The following is a 24,025-nucleotide window of genomic DNA, read 5'->3' as shown; positions in this document are numbered from 1 at the left end:
GCTGCTGGAAGTGGTTTTGAAGGATCTAAAAATATCCCAATATAAAAAAAGAGTTAAAATAAAACATTTGGTGACTCTACAGGAGAATCACTGCTCTAGTAGTATACAGTTGTGCCTACTACCCTCTTGTGGTCGAGGAAAGATAATACATCTAAAATAATTAGGTTGAAACCGGAAGTTTCAGACGCCATGGAAACACATGACGCTGACCTGTGCTGCTAAATTAACAGCTAGCTAGCATCAAACGAATAGCTAGCTACTGGTGAAATTAATGTATCGGAAAGCAATGAAAGTGGTAGTTGACTTACAGTTTAGAGCGGTAAGACATTTTTGTTAATGCAACCAGCTCGTTACCTGATTCCCAGGCAGTAGTTTACCTGTGAAGCGTCGTGTAGTGGTGCATAAACATTGGCTTTCTTGAGACTAAACTCAAATGTCTCTGTTCCAACACATGCATATCTAGCTAACTTTAGTTTGTAAGCTTTCATGCAAGATATATACATAACAGTAATGACATTCGGTGATATACTTGTGGGATCCACCCAGTGTGTTTGATTTTTCCAGGCTATATAATTTTGATTTGCAGTTATGTAGCCTTGAGTGTATTGGTACTACTACTGCCTGTGCTATGAGGTCAGGGCTTTTATGGCACCACAGATGGTCATCATCATTGGAGAATTGTTGGTTCAAGGACCAATTTGGATCTTCCTTTTCAATTGCTACATTAAACATGGTGACCATGTATCTGCAAAGCCGGTGTCGTTCATCATGACACCATAACCAGTTTTCATTACATTTCAGGTATCATGCCCTGGTGTGCATTTGCCAGCCAAGGATGACATCTACCTCAGTGTGTGCTTCATGAGCCAATACCGCAAGTCGGAGTGTCTCCCCCCTGTCTTCCCTCTCCTGTTTCGAGAGAAGATGAGATTTGAGAAAGTGGGTTAATGTGATGTGTCTCTTCCTGGTGATTCTAAACCAAGTATGGCCTAACCCCTCTCCTGACGAGCTATCAGGAGTGCAGACTTTTGTTCTACCCCAGCTCTTGCACAGTATAAACTAATCAGCTTTTCATCTGGGGGCTTGATTTGTTGACTTTGAGCAGGGCTGGAACAAAAGCCAAAATGCCCTGTAGCTCTCTTGGATGCCAGGAGGTTGGCACCATGCAGCGGTTCTATAAACTAGTAACCGATCCATTCTAAAATGGGAACAAGATTTTCTAAATGAGATTTGTTCAGTTTCTGTTCCCATCCAGGTGTTCCGCTATGCGGTTGACCCAGGAGATGTTGCAGAGATGTTGGAATGTATGTTATATTTTATATATCTGGAGGCTGGTGGGAGGAGCTATAGGAGGACGGGTTCATTGCAATGACTGGAATGGAATAAATGGAACGGTATCAAACAGAAACCACGTTTGACTCTGTTCCATTAATTCCATTCCAGCCATTACGATGAGCCCGTCCTCCTATAGCTCCTACCACCAGCCTCCGCTGCTGTAGGCCTATTTGATTAATTTTGCTACTACAATGTTGTATGCTCGTATTCAACGACGGTGTTTGCTTATTTTTCCTCCCAGATGAAACGGTCAAAGTTGAGTTGGTACAGTTGATCCCCCCAGGTGCAGTAATCTTCAAAATGTTTAGAAATGACTTTGGTCCAAGTTTGTAAGCTAAGTGTTTAACTTTAACATGATACAGACACAGTCTAATACAGTGGTCCCCACCCCAGTCATCATGTACCCCCAACAGTACACATGTTTATTGAGGACGCAGACAAAAAAAACCAGTTAATTTAACCTCAATGAGTTAATTCAGGTGTTTTTTGTCCGGGGCTACAACAAAAATGTGTGCGCTTCGGGGTACTAGAGGACCGGAGTTGGGAACCACTGGCCTAATACACCATAAGCAAGTTGATCATATCATAATATGCCATGTAGCAGCTGCTTTTATCCAAAACAACTTGCAGTACATTGGGCGAATACATTTTAGTATACGTGACCCCTGCAAGAAATTAACCCATGATCTTTGCGGTGTGTTCTTACTAACTAACTGAGCCACACAGGACTGCAGTGATTGACCTCTGTGTGCTTTGCTGCAGTGGGGGAGGCCCTGGCCTGCTTTGAGGAAGACGCCAGACGCTTCCTATTTCCAGAGCCCAAATTGGTTCCATCCTTCTCTGGAGTGGACAGAGAGGTTCTCATGACACGCTCCATTAGCTTCCCTGTAAGTAGGAGAGAGCTTACACCATCACTATGGAGAACCAGGCTGTAGTCCTGTTTCAGTGAGATGTATGAGACGGCGATGTTTCACTAGACACTGATTGATAGGTCCGATTAGGACAATACAGAGGCAGCGTACCTGCACAGAGAGGATACAATTTACGTTGATGCATTAAGCTGCTCTTCTAACTAGTGGATTGGTGTCAAGGGAATTATTTTATCCCCATGATAATAATTAACAATCAATAAGCCTTGACTAAATCCCAAGTGTGTAAGACAATGGGTTAATAATTAGGCAAGGACTCAGCTTTCTGCAAAAGGTCTGTACAGTTTATTCAGAGAACGTTCTGTCCAACATTAACAAAGAAGTTCATTTTATCCTCTCTCTCCGCTTATGCACACACCTCCAGACCAACAGTAGATAACCTACGCACACACATACACAAACAATAGGTGAACAGTATGCCTCCCTTGACTTCCCACCACTGTTAATCACTATCCAGCACTGCCTGTTCTTTTCCCCCGAGATTACTGAGACCTTGAAGGCTCTCTACACACACACACACACACACACACACACACACACACACACATGTCTACGGTTCCCTTAGGCCCACTACTTTTACTAGACCTTATGGAACTAACGTTCAGTACTTTAATTATTCATTACCCATGCTACATAACTACTAATTAATAATGGATTATTGATTCATTTACCTTTATTAGATAATTCTCTTATCAATTGGGCCAGTATCCATTCAAATGATCCGCTCTCTCTCGTCTTCCCCAGGGCATTGCTCCAAGGTTAGAGTTCTCCACCAGAACAACCATCAGTGAGTGCTCTGCGAACGCCGAGGTCAACAGCACCCATCTCAGGTCTCCAAAGGTAATGCTTTCAGTTTACGTCATTAGCACTCTCCATAGACTTCCACTTAATGTTAATGTTTCTCTATTAGCTTGTTCCCAGATCTTTTTGTGCTTTCGTAACTCCTATGGTCACCATGATATGGGACCAGGCTAACCCATTGTAGGCCAATGTGCAGGACTTTTTTTCAACCTCTTATTCCCTTTGGACCAAGGGCCAAGATTGAGGAACACTGAGCATATGGAATAATACTTTGCTCATTCACTCATTCAATCACAGAGGACAGTGGTGCCAAAGAAACGCACTAAAAGGTCGCGAAAGGGACACCGGAGAGGAGATTGGGACGGTGCCCGGCGGGCACCAGTGATGCCCAGATCACGCTCCCTCTCCCCGTGCAAAGCCAGCCAGATGGACAGTTGTCATGGAAACATGGGGCAGCTGGCACAACTCAGTTTGGGTTCCAGCTGGGATATAGATGAGTTTTTACCCCGTCATGTAAGTATATTTTACTTCTAGTGGTGTGAGCTGTCATGGTGACCAATGACAGTATGACATCTGCTATGTCATGACAGCGAGTCAGCAACAAGTTCATACATAGTTGTATTGATGTGTGCATGTTATATTATTTTGTGTGTGTGTGTGTGTGTGTGTGTGTGTGTGTGTGTGTATGAAATTGTATTAGTCACACGCGCCGAATACAACAGATGTAGACCTTAGTGAAATGTTACTTACGAGCCCCTAACCAACAATGCAGTTTTAAAAAATAGGGATAAGAATAAGAGTGACAAGTAATTAAAGAGCAGCAGTAAAATAACAATAGCGAGATTATATACATGGGGGTACCGGTACAGAGTCAATGTGCGGGGCACCGGTTAGTTGAGCTAATATGTACATATAGGTAGAGTTATTAAAGTGACTATGCGTAGATGATAACAACAGAGAGTAGCAGCGGTGTAAAGGGGGTGTAAGGTAAATAGTCTGGGTAGCCATTTGACTAGATGTTCAGGAGTCTTATGGCTTGGGGGTTGAAGCTGTTTAGAAGCCTCTTGGACATAGACTTGGCTCTCCGGTACCGCTTTCCGTGAGGTAGCAGAGAGAACAGTCTATGAATAGAGTGGCTGGAGTCTTTGACAATTTTTAGGGCCTTCCTCTGACACCGCCTGGTACAGAGGTCCTGGGTGGCAGGAAGCTTAGCCCCAGTGATGTACTGGGCCGTATGCACTACCCTCTGTAGTGCCTTGCGGTAGGATGCTGAGTAGTTGCCATACCAGGCAGTGATGCAACCAGTCAGGATGCTCTCGATGGTGCAGCTGTAGAACCTTTTGAGGATCTGAGGACCCATGCCAAATCTTTTCAGTCTCCTGAGGAGGAATAGGTTTTGAAGCTCCCTCTTCACAACTGTCTTGGTGTGCTTGGACCATGTTAGTTTGTTGATGTGGACACCAAGGAACTTGAAGCTCTCAACTTGTTCCACTAAAGCCCGTCAATGAGAATGGTGGCGTGCTCGGTCCTCCTTTTCCTGTAGTCCACAATCATCTCCTTTGTCTTGATCCCGTTGAGGGAGAGGTTGTTGTCCTGGCACCACACGGCCAGGTCTCTGACCTCCTCCATATAGGCTGTCTTGTCGGTGATCAGGCCTACCACTGTTGTGTCATCGGCAAATTTAATGATGGCGTTGGAGTCGTGCCTGGCTGTGCAGTCATGAGTGAACAGAGAGTACAGGAGGGGACTAAGCACGCACCCCTGAGGGGCCCCAGTGTTGAGGATCAGCGTGGCAGATGTGTTGTTACCTACCCTTACCACCTGGGGACGACCCGTCAGGAAATCCAGGATCCAGTTGCAGAGGCAGATGTTGCGTGTGCTTGCCCATGAGTGTGTGTGTGTGTGTGTGTGTGTGTGTGTGTGTGTGTGTGTGTGTGTGTGTGTGTATTAACGTATGGCATTATAGACAGCAGTTGGCAGAGAACAGCACTCTGTTATTTGAACTGAAGAATCTTCCCAGGTGTGGTTTTATCCTTGACCCTACCCAGTCATGTGGTAATGATTCCCTGTACTGGGCATAACACTCTCATTGAGATGATGACATTCACATTCAGTGGTGCAACTTTGTTGATGAAGGAAATAGGACATTGAACTCAACTCATCAATCCATCCACCTTTGGACACTAGCTCTAAATAAAACCAACCATTCATTCCATTTGGAAAATGATAGGATCATTTCAGGCTTTGGACTCCCAACTGAATCAAGTAGTTTTTATTGTATTTTACTGTTGTTTTTTTACCCCCCTGCTTTGCTCTCCTCTTCTCCTCCTGTCCTTAGAAAAGCGACCCCTGGCTTGGAACTGGACACTCCCCTACACCCCACCTCTCCCCTGTCATGGCCAGACCCACCCTGGCCAACGACTCCTCTCCTCGTCTCCCACGGTCCCTGTCCTCTGACACAGACAATCTCCTGGACTACCCACCAGGTCCAAGCCAACGGTGTTCCCTGGCTAACTTGGGGAGATCCTCCACCCCTACACCCAGCCATTCCATGCTTTGGCACTCCTACAGGGAAAGCTCGAGACAAAACGGGTATGTCGAGCTTACTTGAATGATCTTGATGTAAGCTCTTGGCTCCTATAAGGTGCGTAATGCCATTGACAAATGTCCTCCATCTCAGTTGGTTCAGACCTGACCCTGTCCTGATCCTTGTCTCTATCTCTATGGACAGGTCACGCCCCAGCTCCCAGGGCATGTGGGAGGAGGTCCAAGACCGCGTCCGAGGACTCCTTACCACCCCTAGAGCGGTGCACAGACTCACCCATGTGAGTAAGACACATGTCACGTTCATCTGCAGTGGGTGTGTTGGAAGCCGTAACAGCAATCACACCAGCAATTTAACCTTGACAAGATTGAACAATAACTTAAATTGACCAGTTACTACCATTTCCTGTCAGCTTCATTGAGCTTGCCTGGCACAATGGAAGCAATAGAATAGTTGTTAAATGGCCAACCCCGCCCAGCTGCCACTCCAGACAGACTAGAACAAATGCTAAAAGTAGAGCCTAGTATTTGAACCCAGGTCTGCAGTCATGCCTGATCCCTACGCTTTGTTTGGAAGCTAATGTTTTGACCATGTTATAACTTGCCTCATCCTCGGCTCGCATCACCCTCATTCCAAAAATAATTTTAGTATTAGCAATTCCCTAAAAGTTTTGTGACGCGTCTGGCTGCCGCAGATAGGGGAATAGACCAGCAGAATGGAATAGACCAGCAGCTGGAACTCTGGCAGAATGACAGAAAGTCATATGCAGACTCCGCTGCTCTCTCTCTATCTCTCTCTCTATCTCTCTCTCTATCTCTCTATCTCTCTCTCTATCTCTATCTATATAGTGTGATGTAGTAAGACAGGTCTGTTTTTTATTGTCAATGACAAGAAATTGTATCATAAACCAACTGGGATTAAGCTAGTGATGTGTATTTGTGAGAACTCAGTGCTAATGTATTGGTTGGTCCTCAGGGGGCCACAGACTCCGAGATAGACGAGGTGCTAGCCCGGAGGTCCATCTCCCCTAACCGATGCCCACCCTAGGGAGTCAGTGGGGAACGGCCTGGGAAGGTAAGAGGGAATAGTCAGATAGCCTCGCTGCACTGATGTGGCACACTGTATTCAAACAAATATCTTCTTCTTCCAAACATGAGTTACCATGACAGTATTGTATCACAATTATGATAACACGATATTATCCCCGGTATTGATCAATATTTGAATACCTTTAGATTTCTGTATTGAATGACAGTAGAAGGCCCGTCTAGAAATATTTCAATCAAAGTTGACGTTCCAGGGATTTTGATTGGATTTACCTGCCTTATTTCCAGGGGTGCCGTTCACTCAACAACTTGAAGCTTTGTCTTCTATACAAACAGTGAAGAAGCCAAAGTGTCCGGTTCATTTCGGCATTGATGTCATACGATAATAATGTCATAATTCACTCTGTGTGTGTGTTACGGTTAGATGAAATGAAGTATTAAGGCATACGGTGTCTATTGAAGTGATTACCAGAATTCAAAGCATCTCATTATATTAACGCTAATGTTATTAGTCATTTTGTATGTTTATTTATGGTATTGAATTGAGGCAGAAACCATAGAAATGCATATCATTATAGTCGTGTTCTGAGGACATGGTCATTTTGTGTGAATAAAACGTTTTGTTATCTAACAAAAAAAAATCTGGGATTTCTCACCCTATATTGAATGTACAGTATTTGAAAATATAAGCTATGGTACAGTAACATCATATTGTTACTCTTGAGTGTGTTCAGGAGAGTGAAACCTGCAGATAGAACTGTAACGTAACGTGTAGAGCAGACTGGGTTGCCTATTCTCCATGACAAAGAAGAATATCTGCTCAACACAATGTACATCTATCTGAACGTTGTCATGTCGCACCTTCCTGAATGAGCCTCTGGCCTCTAGCCAGCAAACGGGCTGACTTTGTGGAGTCCTCGGGTACGTCGGTGGAAAGACATTAAAGGGGAATTATGGGTAGGTCGGTAGTGCTCTTTATGCTCTAACATCTCTCAGGGGAAATAGCCGGTTAGGTGATTATATAGTACTGCACTGACTGGCTGCTTCAGGAACATTCTGTTTCATCACTGTATATCATTGCACATCCAAAGGTCAGGTGCTGGACAGGAACAAACAAGTAAATGAAAGCAGCAATGTCCACAACTCTAATTCTGCATTCTCAACCATTTCTAAAACCACTCAAAAAGAGAAACGCCCAAGTTATATTTTTCTTTATTAGCTCACATCTAGTACATGTTGATTCATATACTGAAGTCATTTGTGAACTGTACACACCTTACCCATTGATTGTTGATCTCATCATAATGTGCTTTTGAAATATACAGAAGAACCTGATTCACAAGCTTTATTTTGAGCCACATCTGATCAATCAAATGTTAGTTACGTCGCCCTTGACTTGCTTTCCTATACTCATTAACTCACCAACTTGAGAGATGTTCTATAATAACATTGTCTACTACCTCAAACTAGGCAAGTCAGTTAAGAACAAATTCTTAATTACAATGACGGCCTAGGAACACTGGGTTAACTGCCTTGTTCAGGAGCAGAACGACAGATTTGTACGTTGTCAGCTCGGGGATTCAATTCAGCAGCCTTTCGGTTACTGGCCCAACGCTCTAACCACTAGGATACCTGCCGCCCCAAAGTAAGGCTACACAAAATAATGAATTTGTTGGGCCACAAAGTTATTACATAATGAGCTGTTTGGAAGGCTTTGTATTTAACTAAGGTTTCATGATTGAGGTTAGAAGATGTACTATCTGCATTCAATTGAATTCCTGGATTCTACTGCTGGGTCTGCCAAAACATTGCTTCAGAGGCCCCACAATTCTTTGTTTCTCTGACAAACAAACATGAAGCTTTTAAAGTTAGCGTTTGTTATCAGAAAGCCTTTATTGTCAAGACCATCCTTATTAAAAAGTCATCCATCCTCTTTAGCAATTCATTATGAAAATATTTCAAAATATTTCACAGTATTCAATTAAACTCAAACCTCGTTAGTGTGCCCATCAACTCTACTTTCTTAAAGGCTATTGGTCACTTGAACAAGACGTTCAGCAGGTCTATGTTCATTACAAGTTTCCCACTGTATTTATTTGTAATATTGCTTCATGCAATAAAATTACATGGATGAATGATATAAAGTTAATGAATAAGATGTTTGGCACATATTGTAAAGCTTAAGAACATGAACTTTCACCAACAAATATACATGACTATTTAAAGAACAATCTCAGCTAAAGCTCCACACATACAAACCAATTATATTTATTTCAACTTGCTTTTATTAACTTTTTTTTCCCGCTTTCAGGCCCACGGGGAAGGGGTGGTACGGGGGTCTCTGGATGTTGTTGGGGGATGGGGGGGGGACTGATAGACAACCTCTGTTGCTGGGTGAGATAGGAAGGGATGGGAGGCATGCTTTCTTCGGGAGCAGGGCTAGATGGGGTGGGAGGCATGCTTTCTGAGTGGGGAGGGCTAGATGGGGTGGGAGGCATGCTTTCTTCAGGAGGAGGGCTAGATGGGGTGGGAGGCATGGTTTCTGAGTGGGGAGGGCTAGATGGGGTGGGAGGCATGGTTTCTGAGTGGGGAGGGCTAGATGGGGTGGGAGGCATGGTTTCTGAGTGGGGAGGGCTAGATGGCATGGTTTCTGAGTGGGGAGGGAGAATGCGGGCGGGTGGGTGGAGACTAAGGGGGGAATGGGTTGGGGTTGTCTTTGTATGTATTTCTTTGTTTTTTGTATCTGACCCCCCCCCAGAAAAAAAATGGACAAAACGAAATAAAAAGTCACACACAAAATAATTTGCAAAGAGTAGTCATCTTCTGAAGAGCAAACAAAGTCTGTTTGAATCTTTGCAATATACAGTGTTTTGAACATCAAGAATAGTTATTTCTTCTTCCATGCTATTTTTTGCAATACATATGCACAGCTCAGTCCGGCGATATATTATTTCAGTTACACCCACGCGCTGTAGGTATGAATTTCAAAAGCTCTGGCTCTCGTAGTCCCCTTTGTTCCCTCTATGTAAAAACAATAGCAAAAGTATTGATTCATTCAAAAGTGACTGTGTACATTGTCGGCACTATGTCAACATAACAATGGAAGCTCTTTTGGTAAAAGAGAGCATGGGTTCATCCCAAAGGGCACCTCATTCTCTACATAGTGCACTACTTTAGACCAGGCCTATTTAGGCAATAGGGTGTCATTTCAGATACAGCCCAGCTCATTTTAAGGGCTGCTGAGGATTTTCAGTTGTGGTTAAAAAACATACTGATCATCGGGGACAGTGCTGGAAAGAGAATCAAGATAGAACAGATGGTGGTGGCTGATATTGCTACAGATGTAGGATCTTAATTTGAGCCAGTGTGCTACAGCAGGAAAATAATCCTCCAGCAGTAATCCTGCATCAACAGGAAATGTTGGTGACAGAACTAGAACCAGGCTACAAACAGAACCAGGCTAAACATCTAGCAGCATTGGCACTTCTTTGCTCCCCCCCCTTCCTCCTAAAACTGGGAGGTCTCAGTGAAAGAGATGGCGTCGGTTTTGTCGACGGTGAAGCCGCCGTTGACATAGGACTTCTTCTCACACTCCTCGTTGTCCAGCGTGGTCCCCAGGGCGAAAGGGTTAGTCACGTCCGAGGTGCCGTCCATCCTCTCCAGCTCCCGCCTGGACAGCTTCTGAACAATGCCAGCTCCGTAGGCATCTCCCAGCACGTTGATCATGGTGCGGAAGCGGTCTCTGAAATGGCGAGTGAACATTGTCCGTTGATAATCAGTTAAAGATACTGTAGACTTTGCAATACGACGTCATCCTACACTGCGGGTCAACTTCCAGTTTACAGTCATCAACAACAATGTAACCTGCCAAGACCGTCCCTCCTGGGCATTGTTTAAGGGATGGCACAAATTGGGAAGAGAATGTAGTGGCAGTCTTGGCAGATTAATGTTTTTGTTGTCTCCACTGTGTATGGTGAATTGCTGAGTCTACCTTTAAAACGTCACACCATTGGATTAATCACTAAAACAATATTTTATCTTGACAATATTTCACTCAAGGTATTACTCACAGCAGCCAATCCACAGCAATAATTAAAGTGACATCATTTGCCGGTAGTCCAACGGCAGTCAGCACAATCACCATGGTAACAAAGCCAGCGTTAGGTACACCGGCGGCTCCGATGCTGGCTACTGTTGCTGTTACACTGAAATCAGAGGAAACAGTAAGTTACCATCGTTACAATTGACATCATTTTACATTATTAGGTCTGTAACTTGATGATTGATACATGATACTAACATACATACTGCCATGACATATTTCAACTGATTATGATTGAGTTTCCAGTGTGAAGTCAGTTTTGCCACGCACAAATACATTTTTCCTTACATCACTCAGTGGCGTAGACATTCTGAGCAGCTGAAGTCTGAGACCGCCAAAGACTTTCCGTCTGATTAGAAATATGCCATGACACTTTCACCTGCCCAAAATGAGTACATCGAATACACAATCTCCTGTCAACCCAAGGTGTTGGGGACTTGCCTGATGGTGACAATCTGACCCACGTCAAGATCATAGTCGTTGAGCTGGGCAATGAAGATGGCAGCGACTGCCTCGTAGAGAGCTGTACCGTCCATGTTGATGGTGGCGCCTACGGGCAACACGAAGCGGGTGATCCTCTTGTCGATCCGGAGGTTCTCTTCGGCACAGCGGAAGGTGACAGGCAGGGTGGCAGAGCTAGAGGGAGGTAGCATTTAGGTTAAAGAAGGATGGATGGATGATTGGACAGGTAGGTGGATAATTGGACGATGGATGGAAGAACGGACAGATGGATGGATTGGATAGATGTATTAAATTAATGGATAAATAAATAGATATGTCAGCGTTTACTGCTATGCTTTGCTATATACAACATAATGTATGATCCCCAATAGTGACCGAGGCTTACCTGGAAGAGATCATGAGAGCAGTGACCAGTGCCTGAGCCATCCCCAAGGCAAAGGTATACGGGTTCTTCCTCACAATGACAAAGTAGATCAGCGGCAAAAAAACAGTAGAGTGGATAGCTAGGCTGAGGAGAAAAGTAAAACATTACAAAAAAAGTGTTTTGATTTTGACTCACTGTAAGAAAAAGCTGACTCATCCCTGGGGGTTAACTGGGGAATAAAAGTCTTCTCCAGGTTATAATAACAGAATAAACAGGGCTGGGTATCAAAAGGCACCCTGTTCCCTTTATAGTCCACTACTCTTTGACCACGACACATAGGCCTCTGGTCAACAGTAGTGCACTATATAGGGAACAGAGTGCTATTTAGGACACACAGGACAGCGTACCCCCCCCCCCCCCCAGACTATGGATAATCATTTTCCTGGTCACCCAGAGACATATTTCTGTCCAGGAAATTTACGGTTGGACAGGCATTCGCTAAAGGCCTCATTACTGCATCTGCAGGTTGAGCAGTTTTAAATGTCCTTGGTTCTTATCTGTGCTGGGACAGAGATGGCATTTTACAGTATCTTTGCAAGAATACTGGACCCTAATGCCAGCTATAAATCTACCAATGTTGTGGAGAGAGAGAGAGAATGCTGGTTTAGGCTCACCCACTCAAAACTGTCACCATGTACATGCCCAACTTCCTGAAGATCTCCCAGTCTTCTACCTCGATGATCTTGGCAGCGATGAGGAAGAGTATCCCCACTGGCATATAGCTGTAATAATAACAATGGTTATGTTAATGCTATCAACATTTCCACCATCACCTCCACCACTGGAATAGCATTGAATACTACAGTACATTCATATAATAGCATAGAAAATAGCTAATGTGAACTACAAGATTCTAAACATTTGTAGTGTAGCTAAGTGAGATGGAGGGTGAATTTTAAAATGAAAAAAATTGTATTCGTAAAGATAGCCTGTAGACTACACTGTACTTATGCCGCGTTCACATGCTAGTCAAAACTAGAAAACACTGGTTGTAGTTATACACGTGCCGTGTTCAACCAGTTAGCAAGTCGGAAATGTCCAAGTTCCAACTAGCATGTGAACTCAGCAATACATACCATATGATAATCTGGACTAGCCTTGTGGTGGCCTGTAGTTACATACCACATGATAATCTGAACTAGCCTCGTGGTGGCCTGTAGTTACATACCACATGATAATCTGAACTAGCCTCGTGGTGGCCTGTAGTTACATACCACATGATAATCTGAACTAGCCTCGTGGTGGCCTGTAGTTACATACCACATGATAATCTGAACTAGCCTCGTGGTGGCCTGTAGTTACATACCACATGATAATCTGAACTAGCCTCGTGGTGGCCTGTAGTTACATACCACATGATAATCTGAACTAGCCTCATGGTGGCCTGTAGTTACATACCACATGATAATCTGAACTAGCCTCATGGTGGCCTGTAGTTACATACCACATGATAATCTGGACTAGCCTCATGGTGGCCTGTAGTTACATACCACATGATAATCTGAACTAGCCTCATGGTGGCCTGTAGTTACATACCACATGATAATCTGAACTAGCCTCATGGTGGCCTGTAGTTACATACCACATGATAATCTGAACTAGCCTCATGGTGGCCTGTAGTTACATACCACATGATAATCTGAACTAGCCTCATGGTGGCCTGTAGTTACATACCACATGATAATCTGAACTAGCCTCATGGTGGCCTGTAGTTACATACCACATGATAATCTGAACTAGCCTCATGGTGGCCTGTAGTTACATACCACATGATAATCTGAACTAGCCTCATGGTGGCCTGTAGTTACATACCACATGATAATCTGAACTAGCCTCATGGTGGCCTGTAGTTACATACCACATGATAATCTGAACTAGCCTCATGGTGGCCTCGTTTAAAGCATCAAAGAACTCCAGCAGGATGCGTCCCCTTTCACCCATCTTGCCGATGACGAGACCAAACGCCACACAGAACACGATGAGGCCCAGCACGTTGAGCCCATCAGAATATGACCCGACTATTATATAGTCCTTGGTGATGTTCTATAGAGAGGAGAAATAAGGAAGCAAGTATAAAAATAGAAAGAGATTTTGGTCAAAACATCCACAGGTGAAGTACTGTGTTTCAGTGGGCTCGTCATTTTCTTGTGCTTTTTCCTCAGATCACAACATATTGACCCCTGTCCACACAGTGGCATTATAATGTTCTACAAGTTGATCTGTGGTCATAGCCATCACACTCGATGTGGGTAGCCAGGTGTAGACGCACTAAGACTCATCTGAAAAAAAGACACTGAAATGGACACATTTTCATACCACAAAAGATTGTGATTGGATAGCAAGACATCTGATGAACTCTAAACAAGTAAGAAAAGAAGACCGGGCTTGCCAGCTTCGGTCCTATCAAATCACAGCTCTTGACACACAGGCGGATAAACATATGGAAACAGTAACACCTACCTCTGGAGGAAGAATGGTTGCCATGACAGTGGTAAAGAGAGGAGGGAACATTGTGGTTGTAGTGTTCTCCTTCACTTTAGAGGGTTCCAACTCTTTGCGCATTGTCTTGTACTGGTTGAATTGAAATAGTAACATTTCACATGATTATATTTGAATGTAGATCATGTTTTCTCCTCAAAGAGCAGGGATTGTATAGCCTGCCCCAGATTTGTTTGTGCCGTCTTGACAGTTCTCATAAGAGTTGACAAGGCAGCACAAACAGATCTGGGACCAGGATAGTGACCGTAAGCTTGAATGTACAAATCAGACAACGACTCTTACCTGTTGGAAACAAGCCTGCACTATGTTTTCAGGAAACATGTTTCTGTGGATCGAATAGGACAAATGTTGAGATGCCAACAACGTGAGCCAAATGTGGAAATGTTATTCACTGTATCTCTGACTGATGTAGAATGGGCCTTTTATAGAAATTCTATCAAATTAAATATCATATTAATTTATTTGATTGCTAATTTGGTTCGGTTCGGCCACCCCTCCCCTCCCCTCCCTCAAACTAACTTTGCCACTGCTGCTGAAAATAATTATAGGAGAAATAATGGAAGCCGTCACCTGACAAGATCCAGTAGTGTGTCGACGGTGTTGACGTTTTGTGTGACCTCTGTCCTGTCGATGTTTTCTGCCTTCTGAGAGACACCAGGTTTGATGGTTATCACCAATGCAATACCTGAAAAACATGTTCACCATCATTCAATAGTCAAATGTCATTCTTCATAACAAATGGGGGAACAGCTGAAAGGGAGTGAGACCAGGCGCTTTTAACTCACCCAAAAGGACTGCAATGATGGTGGTGGTTAAGTAATAAACCACAGCCCTCAAACCTATCTTTCCGGAAACATCCGAATCCAGGGCGGCCACTCCTGTGAACACAAACAAGACCTGTTCACCCAAAGGAAGCATGTCTGTCAACAAGTCCTCTCAATGACTAGGACTATTTTAGTTGTCTTTGACTAAGATATCTGTGCGCATTCTCTGATGGCCCCCTTCATTAAACATAGTGCAGAGTGACTGAAATAGAGCTGTTGAGATACAATTCATCCCAAGTTACCTGTTATCATGCTGGAGATGATGAGGGGCAGGATGACCAGCTTGAGCATCCGCATCAGGATATCTCCCGGGAATCCAAAATACTGCTTATCGAGGTGGGAAAGGGAGGCATATTCCCTAACCAACACCCCAAGGCCTATCCCTGAGAGAGAGAGAGAGAGAGAGAGAGATGAATAAGGTTAGTTTACGAAGGTTTGTTCAATACTGTTGGTCCCGTGTGGCTCAGTTGGTAGAGCATGGTGTTTGTAACGCCAGGGTTGTGGGTTTGATTCCCACGGGGGACCAGTACGGAGAAAAAAATGTATGAAATGTATGCATTCACTACTGTAAGTCGCTCTGGATAAGAGCGTCTGCTAAATGACTAAAATGTAAATGTAATACATCACAAGTTTAGTTCCCAGTTCCCACACTACCCATTCACTGAATATGAAGCATTTTCACTGTGGAAATGTAGTGGGAGAGAGGGAGATATAATGATGACAAAAGGAACAACATTGGTGTTCGACCTGCATGCCATGTCAAATTAAAATGTAAACGTCGCTATTATTTAAGAGCTGCCAAGTAGGCTACCACAGCATTATGGCTATGTGACTTTCTCGTTTTTAGTTTATGGGCAAGGTGTTACATAACTTTTGCTTTGCACAGGGTTTCATGACAGGGGTTTAAGGTTGTGACATTGAGAAATACACTGTATGGGACGTTTATGGGGTGGAGGGGGGGTTCGCCCATAAACGTCACATACAGTGTATTTCTCTGATCCACTTCCATCCTCCCCACCCTGTGTGTTATCAACCACTACAAGCCACCATAAAACAACCCTGTGAAAGGTTGGGAAAAGTGGTGACACAGCGAATTGTAACTCAAATAGGTTACATCATTCCTAATTCTAAAATAAACCCTCTCATGATATACTGTACTGTATAGAAGTTGTTCCACATCGGTGGTGGTGGTGGTGGCAATACATTTTTTTAAATGTTATTTATCTATTTTACCAGGTAAGTTGATAATGGTGGTGGTGATTGTGGTAATGGTGGCAAGGTTGTAAGGGCTCCGCGTTGCGTCGTGCCTAAGAACAGCCCTTAGCCGTGGTATATTGGCCATATTGGCCATATACCACACCTCCTTAATCCTTAAGTAATTACCATTTTGCCATGCAATTTCTATCTGGTAATTTATGGAAAATAATGTGATTCCTTCAAAATGGTGAATCACAATCTCCACGCGGTTTTCATGGTTTCATTAAAAAGATGAGTCAGCACATTTCTTGAGATCTGGGTCTGTATTCACAGAGTTTTGTATTTTAGATAATAATAAATAAGAGTACATGGATATGGAGGGGACCTGATCCTAGATCAGCACTCCTAGTCAGACTATTTATGAATACCGGCCCTATGGAGAGTAAAATCTTGCAGCATGCCACAATAGGACAGTTATTGGCATATTCGCAAAGCTAAATTACTTACGGTTATGAATTAAACATACAAGATGACGTCCAACAATCCCGCCCATGTAATAACTTAAGTACAGAACTGGCATGGAAGGGGCTGCCTTGCTACTAGAGTAAGCATGGCCAGCAACAGAGGCCACATTGTATATAGTAGTGAACTTTTATGTGCACTGTAAAGCCATTACCGTGATTTTGACAGTAGCTTACAGGCAAGTAAAATTCTGTATTTCATATTACAGTACACCTACTGTAATATAAATATGGTATTGAAGAATGTACTGTGTAAATGCTACTGTAATCGGAATGAATGGATGAATTAATAAAATTCATTGAGAGCGGTTTGTATTTCACAGTATTTTACTGTAATTATATGGGATTAGTGCAAGCAGGTTGGCTGCTCAGCAATCTGATCTCAGAGCATTTTGTATCATTCTGTACGTAAATCCGGAACACTCCATTTAGTATGATATGTTACGTTTCGTATGGTATGCATTCATTTGTGGAAGTCCATCACCCATTTCGTATGATATATATGTTACGAACTACAATTCATATTATTTGTTAAAAATTTGTAAAACGTACAATGTGTTACGAATTTGCAAAACGTATGATATGTTATGAATTAGGTTAGGGGAAGGGTTAGCTAACATGCTAGGTATACTGAACAAAAATAAACGCAACTAGCAACAATTTCACTGAGTTACACTTCATATAAGGAAATCAGTCAATTGAAATGGATTCATTATGCCCTAATCTATTGATTTCACATGACTGGGCAGGGGTGAAGCCATGGGTGGGCCTGGCTCCCAAGTGGGAGGGCCTATGCCCTCCCAGGCCAACCCATGGGGAGCCAGGCCCAGCCAAACAGAATGAGTTTTTCCCCACAAAATGGCTTTATTACAGACAGAAATACTCCTCAGTTTCATTAGCTGTCCAGGCTGATCTCAGACAATCTCGCAGGTTAAGAAGCCAGATGTGGCAGTACTGGGCTAGCGTGGTTGCACGTGGTCTGCGGTTGTGAAGCCGGTTGGATGTACTGCCAAATTCTCTAAAACAACGGTGGAGGCGGCTTTTGATAGAAAAATGAACATTACATTCTCTGGCAACAGCTCTGGTGGACATTACTGCAGTCAGCATGCCAATTGTACGCTCCCTCAAAACTTGGCCTTTTATTGCCCCCAGCACAAGGTGCACCTGTGTAATGATCATGCTGTTTAATCAGCTTCTTGATATGCCACACCTGTCAGGTGGATGGATTATCTTGGCAAAGGAGAAATGCTCACTAACAGGGATGTAAACAAATTTGTGCACAACATTTTAGATAAATAAGCTTTTTGTGCATGTGGAACATTTCTGGGATCTTTTATTTCAGCTCATGAAACATGGGACTAACACTTTACATGTTGCGTTTATATTTTTGTTCAGTATAGTTGCAAAGTAGCTAAAAAGTATTAAATAGTTGAAAAGTTGCTAATTAGCTAAAAAATTATAAAGTTGTCCGTGATGAGATTTGAAAATAGCTCAAACATATAACGCAAAAGTCTAGCAACCTGAAGGTTGCGAGTTCGTATCATGCTAGACGTTGGCATTATACGCCCATCCTTCCACCCCGACCAACCACCCTCCTTTCGTTTTTGCCTTTTGCTAGCCATCTGTGTTATATAACTATACCAAAACGTAACATATTATACTAAATGGAGTGTCTCAAATTTACGTACAGAATTTATGTACAGAAAAATAAGAAATGCTGTGAGACCAGGTTGGGCTGCTAGGTAAAGTGTTTACAAACATTGCAGCATATTAATAAATATTTGCACTTCTAGAGGCATTACAAAGGCTTCCAAACAAGCAGCAACTACATGGCAAAACAGACCAAAAGGAAATGACAACATGCTAATTTAAAATACCATGCACCCACTAGGGGTCAAAAGGTTTTTGGCGCTTCAACAATAGGGTACGGTACTGTTTTCTGTGGAGTGGAATTACAGTACCATTCGAAATACAGCAATTCTTTTACTGTTAATAATACAAATAATGACCATATAACTTAGTTTTCCATTACAGTGTGACATCTGATGGTGGAACTGTGTGTCTGTTTAAGGCATTACATGGCAAACCAACCAAATTACAGACTGACAGAGTGCCCATCTCAGTATGTAATCCAAATGAGCTGTTGACTCTCTGTGGTCACTCAAGATTCCATGACACTTTCTAAAGAATAGAGGTGTTAATTAAAGTAATATTCTGCAATTTTGAGGATGAAATTCATTAACAATCAGAACACTCAATCTTAGGCGAAGGAGGTGCTAATGAACATTGTTCAGTGCCTCGGTGTTCAGTTTCTTCCAAATGTAATGGTTTTGTGAGCTTCCATAGTTTCCCGGTCGATGTAGAGCTCAGAAAAAGGTGGTTGGTGGCAGTACGCCGTGACAACTTTACTGTCACCAAACACACAAAGGTGTGTAGAACAGACCTTTGGTCAGAGCATGGGCCAAACCAGTGTAAATGAACATGTGTTTATTTGCTAGCAGCAAAATAATAATGTGTTTATCTACGACATGTATCAATCATTTGTGTTGTAGTGAATATCAGTTTGTGTGGAGCGTGTATTGGCTTTAATTAGGCAATGAGTAACAGGGGTGGGGGAAAGAAATCAATTAAAAACAGAATGGCCAGAATGCAAGATTGCATACAATGTTACAGAGGTGTAATTGATTAACTGAACTGTTGAACATTTGCTGAAATACATTTTTTTTTAAACAAATCTATTCTACTGTAGATTTCTTCACAAGAACATCAATACTTATTTTTCATAAAACCACTAACTTGGCACCCATGCAGGGGATCCATTCAGGTGCGAGATAGATACTTCTGCAAGTAGTGGTAAAAATAAAAGTAGTCAACCTTCTCCCTTATAGTTTTTGAAACCTGTAGATCTGTATATATCCTTTCAACTAGGATGTTCTCCTGTGCACAGATAACAAAGTTACACCAGCTACAACCTGTGAGAAGGATTTGACCTGGCACCTGCCAGTAGTAAGCATGAGATCTCTAAAACTTCAGCTCTCCATTCTGTATCTTCAGGTAAGGGCAGTCAACATAACTTGGTACATTTGGGCACTTGACCTCTAAGAGTCCAAAGTGTGGTCTCACACTGGGATCAAATATAATGCCATCTGGAGAGGATCCTAACCACGGAACATCTGGGTGCACTATGAAGCCACACGGAAAGAAGTTAACATTCTTCAGTGTGCAGTACTCCTGTACAGCCACTGGCTCCATGGCCCCCTCTTCATCTCCATGGTCTGCATACCAGATCCCTTGAACATCCGCTAGGTGGTCAGCTGAGGTCTCTCCCCGGACATGGCAAACCTTTCGGAAACGAGAGGATGTTATTCTCATTTTACTGAGCTGATGCCATTCCGGGCTGCTGCTTTGTGTGACGTCTCGTAGGTTGTCTCTAATGCCTTGACGTGGAACTGCTCCTGATGGCTAAGGACGTAAGCACACTGGGAAGACTGAATCCTGTAGCCATCTAATGGAAGTATTGGTGGAGAAGGGGCATCGGCAATCTTCACAATTTCACGGGTCTTTAGCTGTGGAAGCTGATAGGACAGAACACTGCCGGCTTGCACTGGCCCAAAGGCGGACTCAACCAGGGGCACGTCAGCTGACATTTCCATTGTTGTCACAAGAGGGGCAGTAAGTGAAGGAAAGTTGGCATACGTTTCTGAGACGCGGAGAAGGTCCATGTCAGGCATGTATCCATTGAGTGCTTTGTAGAGAGAACTTCTGCAAAACATTTTAAAACCTTAACATCAGGTTGGAGAGATTACTATGACAAAGACTCATGTAACTTTTTCAGAAACAGCACAAGCCCAAAAGTTCAAATAAAATGATAGATGATATATTTCCCCCCCAGTCTTTGTCCCAAACATTTGTCATTACATCGTATCGACGCCGCTGTTTAGGCTTATCATCTGGATACAAAAACAATCACAAGAAGTTGTTTTCTAAAATGTTTCCATTCTAGGAACCTCCAACTTACCTTACTCCATCAGCACACGAGTTAGTAGGTTTACGGAACTCTATCCCATCAACCGGACCTGGTTTCACACCCTAATTAACAAGGATTTACTGTTACATAGGCTGAATAATTTTCAGGTGCATTTTTTTTAATGGATATTGATAGACTCACAAGTGTTCTTGGCTTGTGCCAACGCTGTTCTGTGTCTGTGCAGCTGTGAACTGGTGGTGCAGCAGGAATGTTTAGTTGAGAGTAGTGCGCTGTCTGGTAAAGAAGGGCCACCAGATGATTGCACATAGCACTTCCTGCAACACAGGAGCAGTGGCTTTGGACCACTATCACTGGTACGGAGTGCTTTAACACCATCCGTGAAGATACGCGTGATGAAAGACTGAATTGAGAAACAAGAATGATGCGGGCCATAAATAACAATAACTAACTAGGGGCTCATTTTAACTAGGGGCTCATTTAACTATACAGGAATAGATTGTGTCTCAGTAACACAATTACCAAACAATGCATCAACAGATCTTTACCAAATAATCTGTTAAATGGGCAATTCTAAATTGAGATTGGGACCCATCATTAATATCTATCTACTGATAAGATTAAACATTGACACTGTCTCCAACACATTTTGACCATGATGACAGTGTCTCACAGGAGATGTTTAACAAGGTCCCTAGTAGCTATATAACCTTTCCCTACTCTCATGCTGTGCGGCTTTTCACTCTTCCTCATGGATCTGTGAAAGGCAGCCCTCACTGTGATCTCCCGTCAATGTATCTTTGTTAGATACTGTGTAGAAGACATGAATAACAATTATTTTTAGCTAGCAAATATAGCTAGCAAGCATAACTTAACCAAGCTAACGAAAATACACACATTCTCAGGTAGATTCTGTCAACGTTACATCATTTCGCGAAGTAACTAGCTAGCTACAGTTAATAGTTAAATTAGCTAGCTAATGATTGTAGCTAGCTAACGTTAAATCTGTCACTGACTTGGTACTCACCTTCATAGTTGTCTATGTAGCTTCCTATATTCATCTTGAACCCCTTTTCATTCTTGCTAGCTGGAGTCTCGGAGGCTGATTTAACAATTCGATGTACATCATTAATATTAATTTGAGGCAAGTCCTGAAGACACCTAGTAAAAAAACGGCGACATAGTGGTAGTAACGTTATATCGTCGATAACTAACTCTCCTCTCCATGGCAACTGTTACAATGTTATTATAAATGACAATGTTTTTTTCCCAAGAAAGTTCAATAAAAATAGGAATAGGTTATCTATTCGGTCAGGTTTATGTGTTTACATTCTGAAACTAGTGGGTAACTGCATACGTAGAAATTGCATTATCCTTGTGGAGGGCCCTTCAAAGTCAGCATTTATCATTTAATGGTTTGACAGCCTTTAAAACACAATACTGCCACTGAGCCAAAGTCCATTTAGTCCATAAAATCATAAATGTTCAACCAAGCAAGCACAACAAAATAGTTACAGGGCAGGACAATTCAGTGATGGGCCCTAAAAATCAGTGGGCTGTTTTTTCCAAATTGTGCGGTACGGGGCAGGACCAAGTTTGGGAAACCCTGCTATATGGAATCCTTGGTACGTCCCTACCTTAAACCCTAAACTTAACACCTAACCTTATCATAACCTTAACCATAACCAACTTTTCAACTTCAATGGGGGGGGGGGGGGGGGGGGGGGGGGGGTAGGGACGTCCCAAGGATTCAAAATCGCAAGGACTGATGCAGAATAACTGACTGACTGGACTGAAGGAGCCAGTGGAGTGGGTCAGTTCAGTCTAGTTCCGTTTGACTAGGGCAGTGAGACAGGCTCTGGGAGGCAGCACAGCATACAACAGTGCAGGGAACCCTGTCTCTGTAGGAGAGTGGGCATCTGCGTAGCAGTGGCAGAGACTGCTGTGCACATCCATATAATGAAGTCACACAGAAACACACACTATGACCAGCCACAGTCACACACACACACACACACTGTTCTGTTCGCATCCATCTTTGAACATCCTCACAGCTGCATGCACACACAGGTGCACACACACACACACACACACACGCAGCATGCACAAGGCAACATTATGCACACACAACAAATACACCCATGCATGCACATTACTACTCCCATTGGGCGGCGCACAGCGTCGTCCGGGTTTGGCCGGGCTAGTCCGTCATTGTAAATAAGAATTTGTTCTTAACTGACTTGCCTAGTTAAATAAAGGTTAAATCTTTTTAACTATTCTCATCAGCCAGTCCCCCAGCCCTACACATCCTTATAGGACCAAGACAGGCTTCTGGATGACTCTAAACCTGGACTGCAGCAGTGGAAAACATCAGGAGAGATTACAAATGTGTCAAAATAGACAAAAAGGAGAGAGGGAGTGGGAAAAGGGGGAGGGTGCACTGACAGAGCAAGGAGAGAGAGCGGAGACAGACAGGCAGCTACGCGGGAGTGTGTGACATCAAGCAGGGCTTCTTCACACTAAGCCGAGCGCAGACAATAGGGTTAGGGGGGCTTCACTTTCACTTACCTAACAGCACCGACACAATGGTCGCAATCAGCAACCAGTTCCTCTTCAGTAAGCCTTTGAGGTCCCAGCCCCTGTGTTCTTTCATCTTGTCCACTGGCAGCGGTTTCCTTTAGCACCCACAATAGATGGCACAATGGAAGTCGGGCACAAAAGGATCCACGTATCGGGCGGCCAGCTGACAGATGTAAGCAGGCAGTAGAGGCCAGTAGCTGTATACGCTCCAGCTATAACTACCTAAACAGAAGATGCAGCTCTCCCGCCTGGCCGTCAGTTGTTTCTAATGGAGAGGGAGAAAAACGCCCCCTGCGTGTGTCGCTCTGTGTGTGTGTGTGTGTCTGTGTGTGTGTGAGGCAGAAAGTATGTGTGACAGAGAATGAGATCGATCAGCAGGTTACCTCCAACCCACCACCATTCCACACACACACCCCGTACCTCCCTCACAGACACACGAAGGCTCCATTCCCAGAATACACTGCCACCTACTGTGTCTTTAGACACCTAATCATTACTCTATCTAACACCAAAAGGCATTCTTCAAGAATATATAACACAAGACCCATAGCTAAAAATAAAATGACGAATTAACAGTTCTTTACAATTACCAAGTTCATTATTTTACGATAAAAATAAACATTCTGTATTTCACAGGTAGATATACTGTATACTGAAGAATGTTATGAAATGATAAGGACAGAAGAATGTTTAGAAATTGCTTATGTTCTAAATGTTTAATTAGAACAGCATTAACTAATCCAAATTACAGTTAATTTTATACAGAATTTGTAGA

The 24,025-nt window shown here is 43.1% G+C and overlaps 3 protein-coding genes across 7 annotated transcripts; 1 reads left to right on the top strand and 2 right to left on the bottom strand.

Annotated features, from left to right (window-relative positions):
- The first annotated feature begins 25 nt into the window (after positions 1-25).
- Positions 26-7,316, top strand: spata6l (spermatogenesis associated 6-like). 2 transcript variants are annotated; one of them, XM_029759999.1, is made up of 11 exons: positions 26-319; positions 802-939; positions 1,256-1,304; positions 1,577-1,618; positions 2,098-2,222; positions 3,009-3,104; positions 3,363-3,578; positions 5,404-5,657; positions 5,797-5,890; positions 6,586-6,684; positions 6,945-7,316. In XM_029759999.1, the coding sequence occupies exons 1-10, from the start codon at positions 272-274 to the stop codon at positions 6,655-6,657; spliced, it is 1,134 nt and encodes a 377-aa protein (XP_029615859.1). In that variant the 5' UTR covers positions 26-271; the 3' UTR covers positions 6,658-6,684; positions 6,945-7,316. The 2 variants fall into 2 exon arrangements, with proteins under 2 accessions (XP_029615859.1, XP_029615860.1); XM_029760000.1 differs by having other exon boundaries at positions 1,239-1,304.
- Positions 7,317-8,524: 1,208 nt separating this feature from the next.
- LOC115198219 (excitatory amino acid transporter 3) lies at positions 8,525-23,614 on the bottom strand. Its single transcript, XM_029759994.1, has 12 exons — positions 23,239-23,614; positions 15,210-15,350; positions 14,929-15,021; positions 14,714-14,828; positions 14,426-14,468; positions 14,105-14,215; positions 13,503-13,687; positions 12,259-12,366; positions 11,606-11,728; positions 11,200-11,394; positions 10,727-10,861; positions 8,525-10,398 (listed from the first exon to the last, which is right to left on the bottom strand). The coding sequence occupies exons 1-12, from the start codon at positions 23,321-23,323 to the stop codon at positions 10,164-10,166; spliced, it is 1,569 nt and encodes a 522-aa protein (XP_029615854.1). The 5' UTR covers positions 23,324-23,614; the 3' UTR covers positions 8,525-10,163.
- LOC115198224 (uncharacterized) lies at positions 19,158-22,017 on the bottom strand. 4 transcript variants are annotated; one of them, XM_029760005.1, is made up of 4 exons: positions 21,698-22,017; positions 20,854-21,073; positions 20,704-20,774; positions 19,158-20,447 (listed from the first exon to the last, which is right to left on the bottom strand). In XM_029760005.1, the coding sequence occupies exons 2-4, from the start codon at positions 21,046-21,048 to the stop codon at positions 20,054-20,056; spliced, it is 660 nt and encodes a 219-aa protein (XP_029615865.1). In that variant the 5' UTR covers positions 21,049-21,073; positions 21,698-22,017; the 3' UTR covers positions 19,158-20,053. The 4 variants fall into 4 exon arrangements, with proteins under 4 accessions (XP_029615865.1, XP_029615863.1, XP_029615866.1 ...); XM_029760003.1 differs by having other exon boundaries at positions 20,854-21,048; XM_029760006.1 differs by having other exon boundaries at positions 20,854-20,987.
- Positions 23,615-24,025: the final 411 nt, after the last annotated feature.

The sequence above is a fragment of the Salmo trutta genome, chromosome 8, assembly GCF_901001165.1.
Source record: "Salmo trutta chromosome 8, fSalTru1.1, whole genome shotgun sequence".
NCBI lineage: Eukaryota > Metazoa > Chordata > Actinopteri > Salmoniformes > Salmonidae > Salmo > Salmo trutta.
Note: the sequence above shows the minus strand (reverse complement) of the source record. Positions and strands in the feature narration are given on the sequence as shown.

What these genes read in the sequence shown, in the direction of transcription:
- spata6l (XM_029759999.1), top strand. Translation starts at nt 272, where the DNA reads ATGTATCGGAAAGCAATGAAAGTGGTAGTTGACTTACAGTTTAGAGCG. An exon ending in TGTTGCAGAGATGTTGGAAT is followed by an intron (nt 1,305 to 1,576) that starts GTATGTTATATT and finishes TTTTCCTCCCAG; the next exon opens with ATGAAACGGTCAAAGTTGAG. An exon ending in CCCATCTCAGGTCTCCAAAG is followed by an intron (nt 3,105 to 3,362) that starts GTAATGCTTTCA and finishes ATTCAATCACAG; the next exon opens with AGGACAGTGGTGCCAAAGAA.
- LOC115198224 (XM_029760003.1), bottom strand. An exon ending in GGCACAAGCCAAGAACACTT is followed by an intron (nt 20,775 to 20,853) that starts GTGAGTCTATCA and finishes CTTGTTAATTAG; the next exon opens with GGTGTGAAACCAGGTCCGGT. An exon ending in TCGTGTGCTGATGGAGTAAG is followed by an intron (nt 20,448 to 20,703) that starts GTAAGTTGGAGG and finishes AATGTTTTGCAG; the next exon opens with AAGTTCTCTCTACAAAGCAC.
- LOC115198219 (XM_029759994.1), bottom strand. Translation starts at nt 23,323, where the DNA reads ATGAAAGAACACAGGGGCTGGGACCTCAAAGGCTTACTGAAGAGGAAC. An exon ending in ATGGTGACAGTTTTGAGTGG is followed by an intron (nt 11,729 to 12,258) that starts GTGAGCCTAAAC and finishes TTTTCTCCTCAG; the next exon opens with CCTAGCTATCCACTCTACTG. An exon ending in GCTCTCATGATCTCTTCCAG is followed by an intron (nt 11,395 to 11,605) that starts GTAAGCCTCGGT and finishes ACCTCCCTCTAG; the next exon opens with CTCTGCCACCCTGCCTGTCA.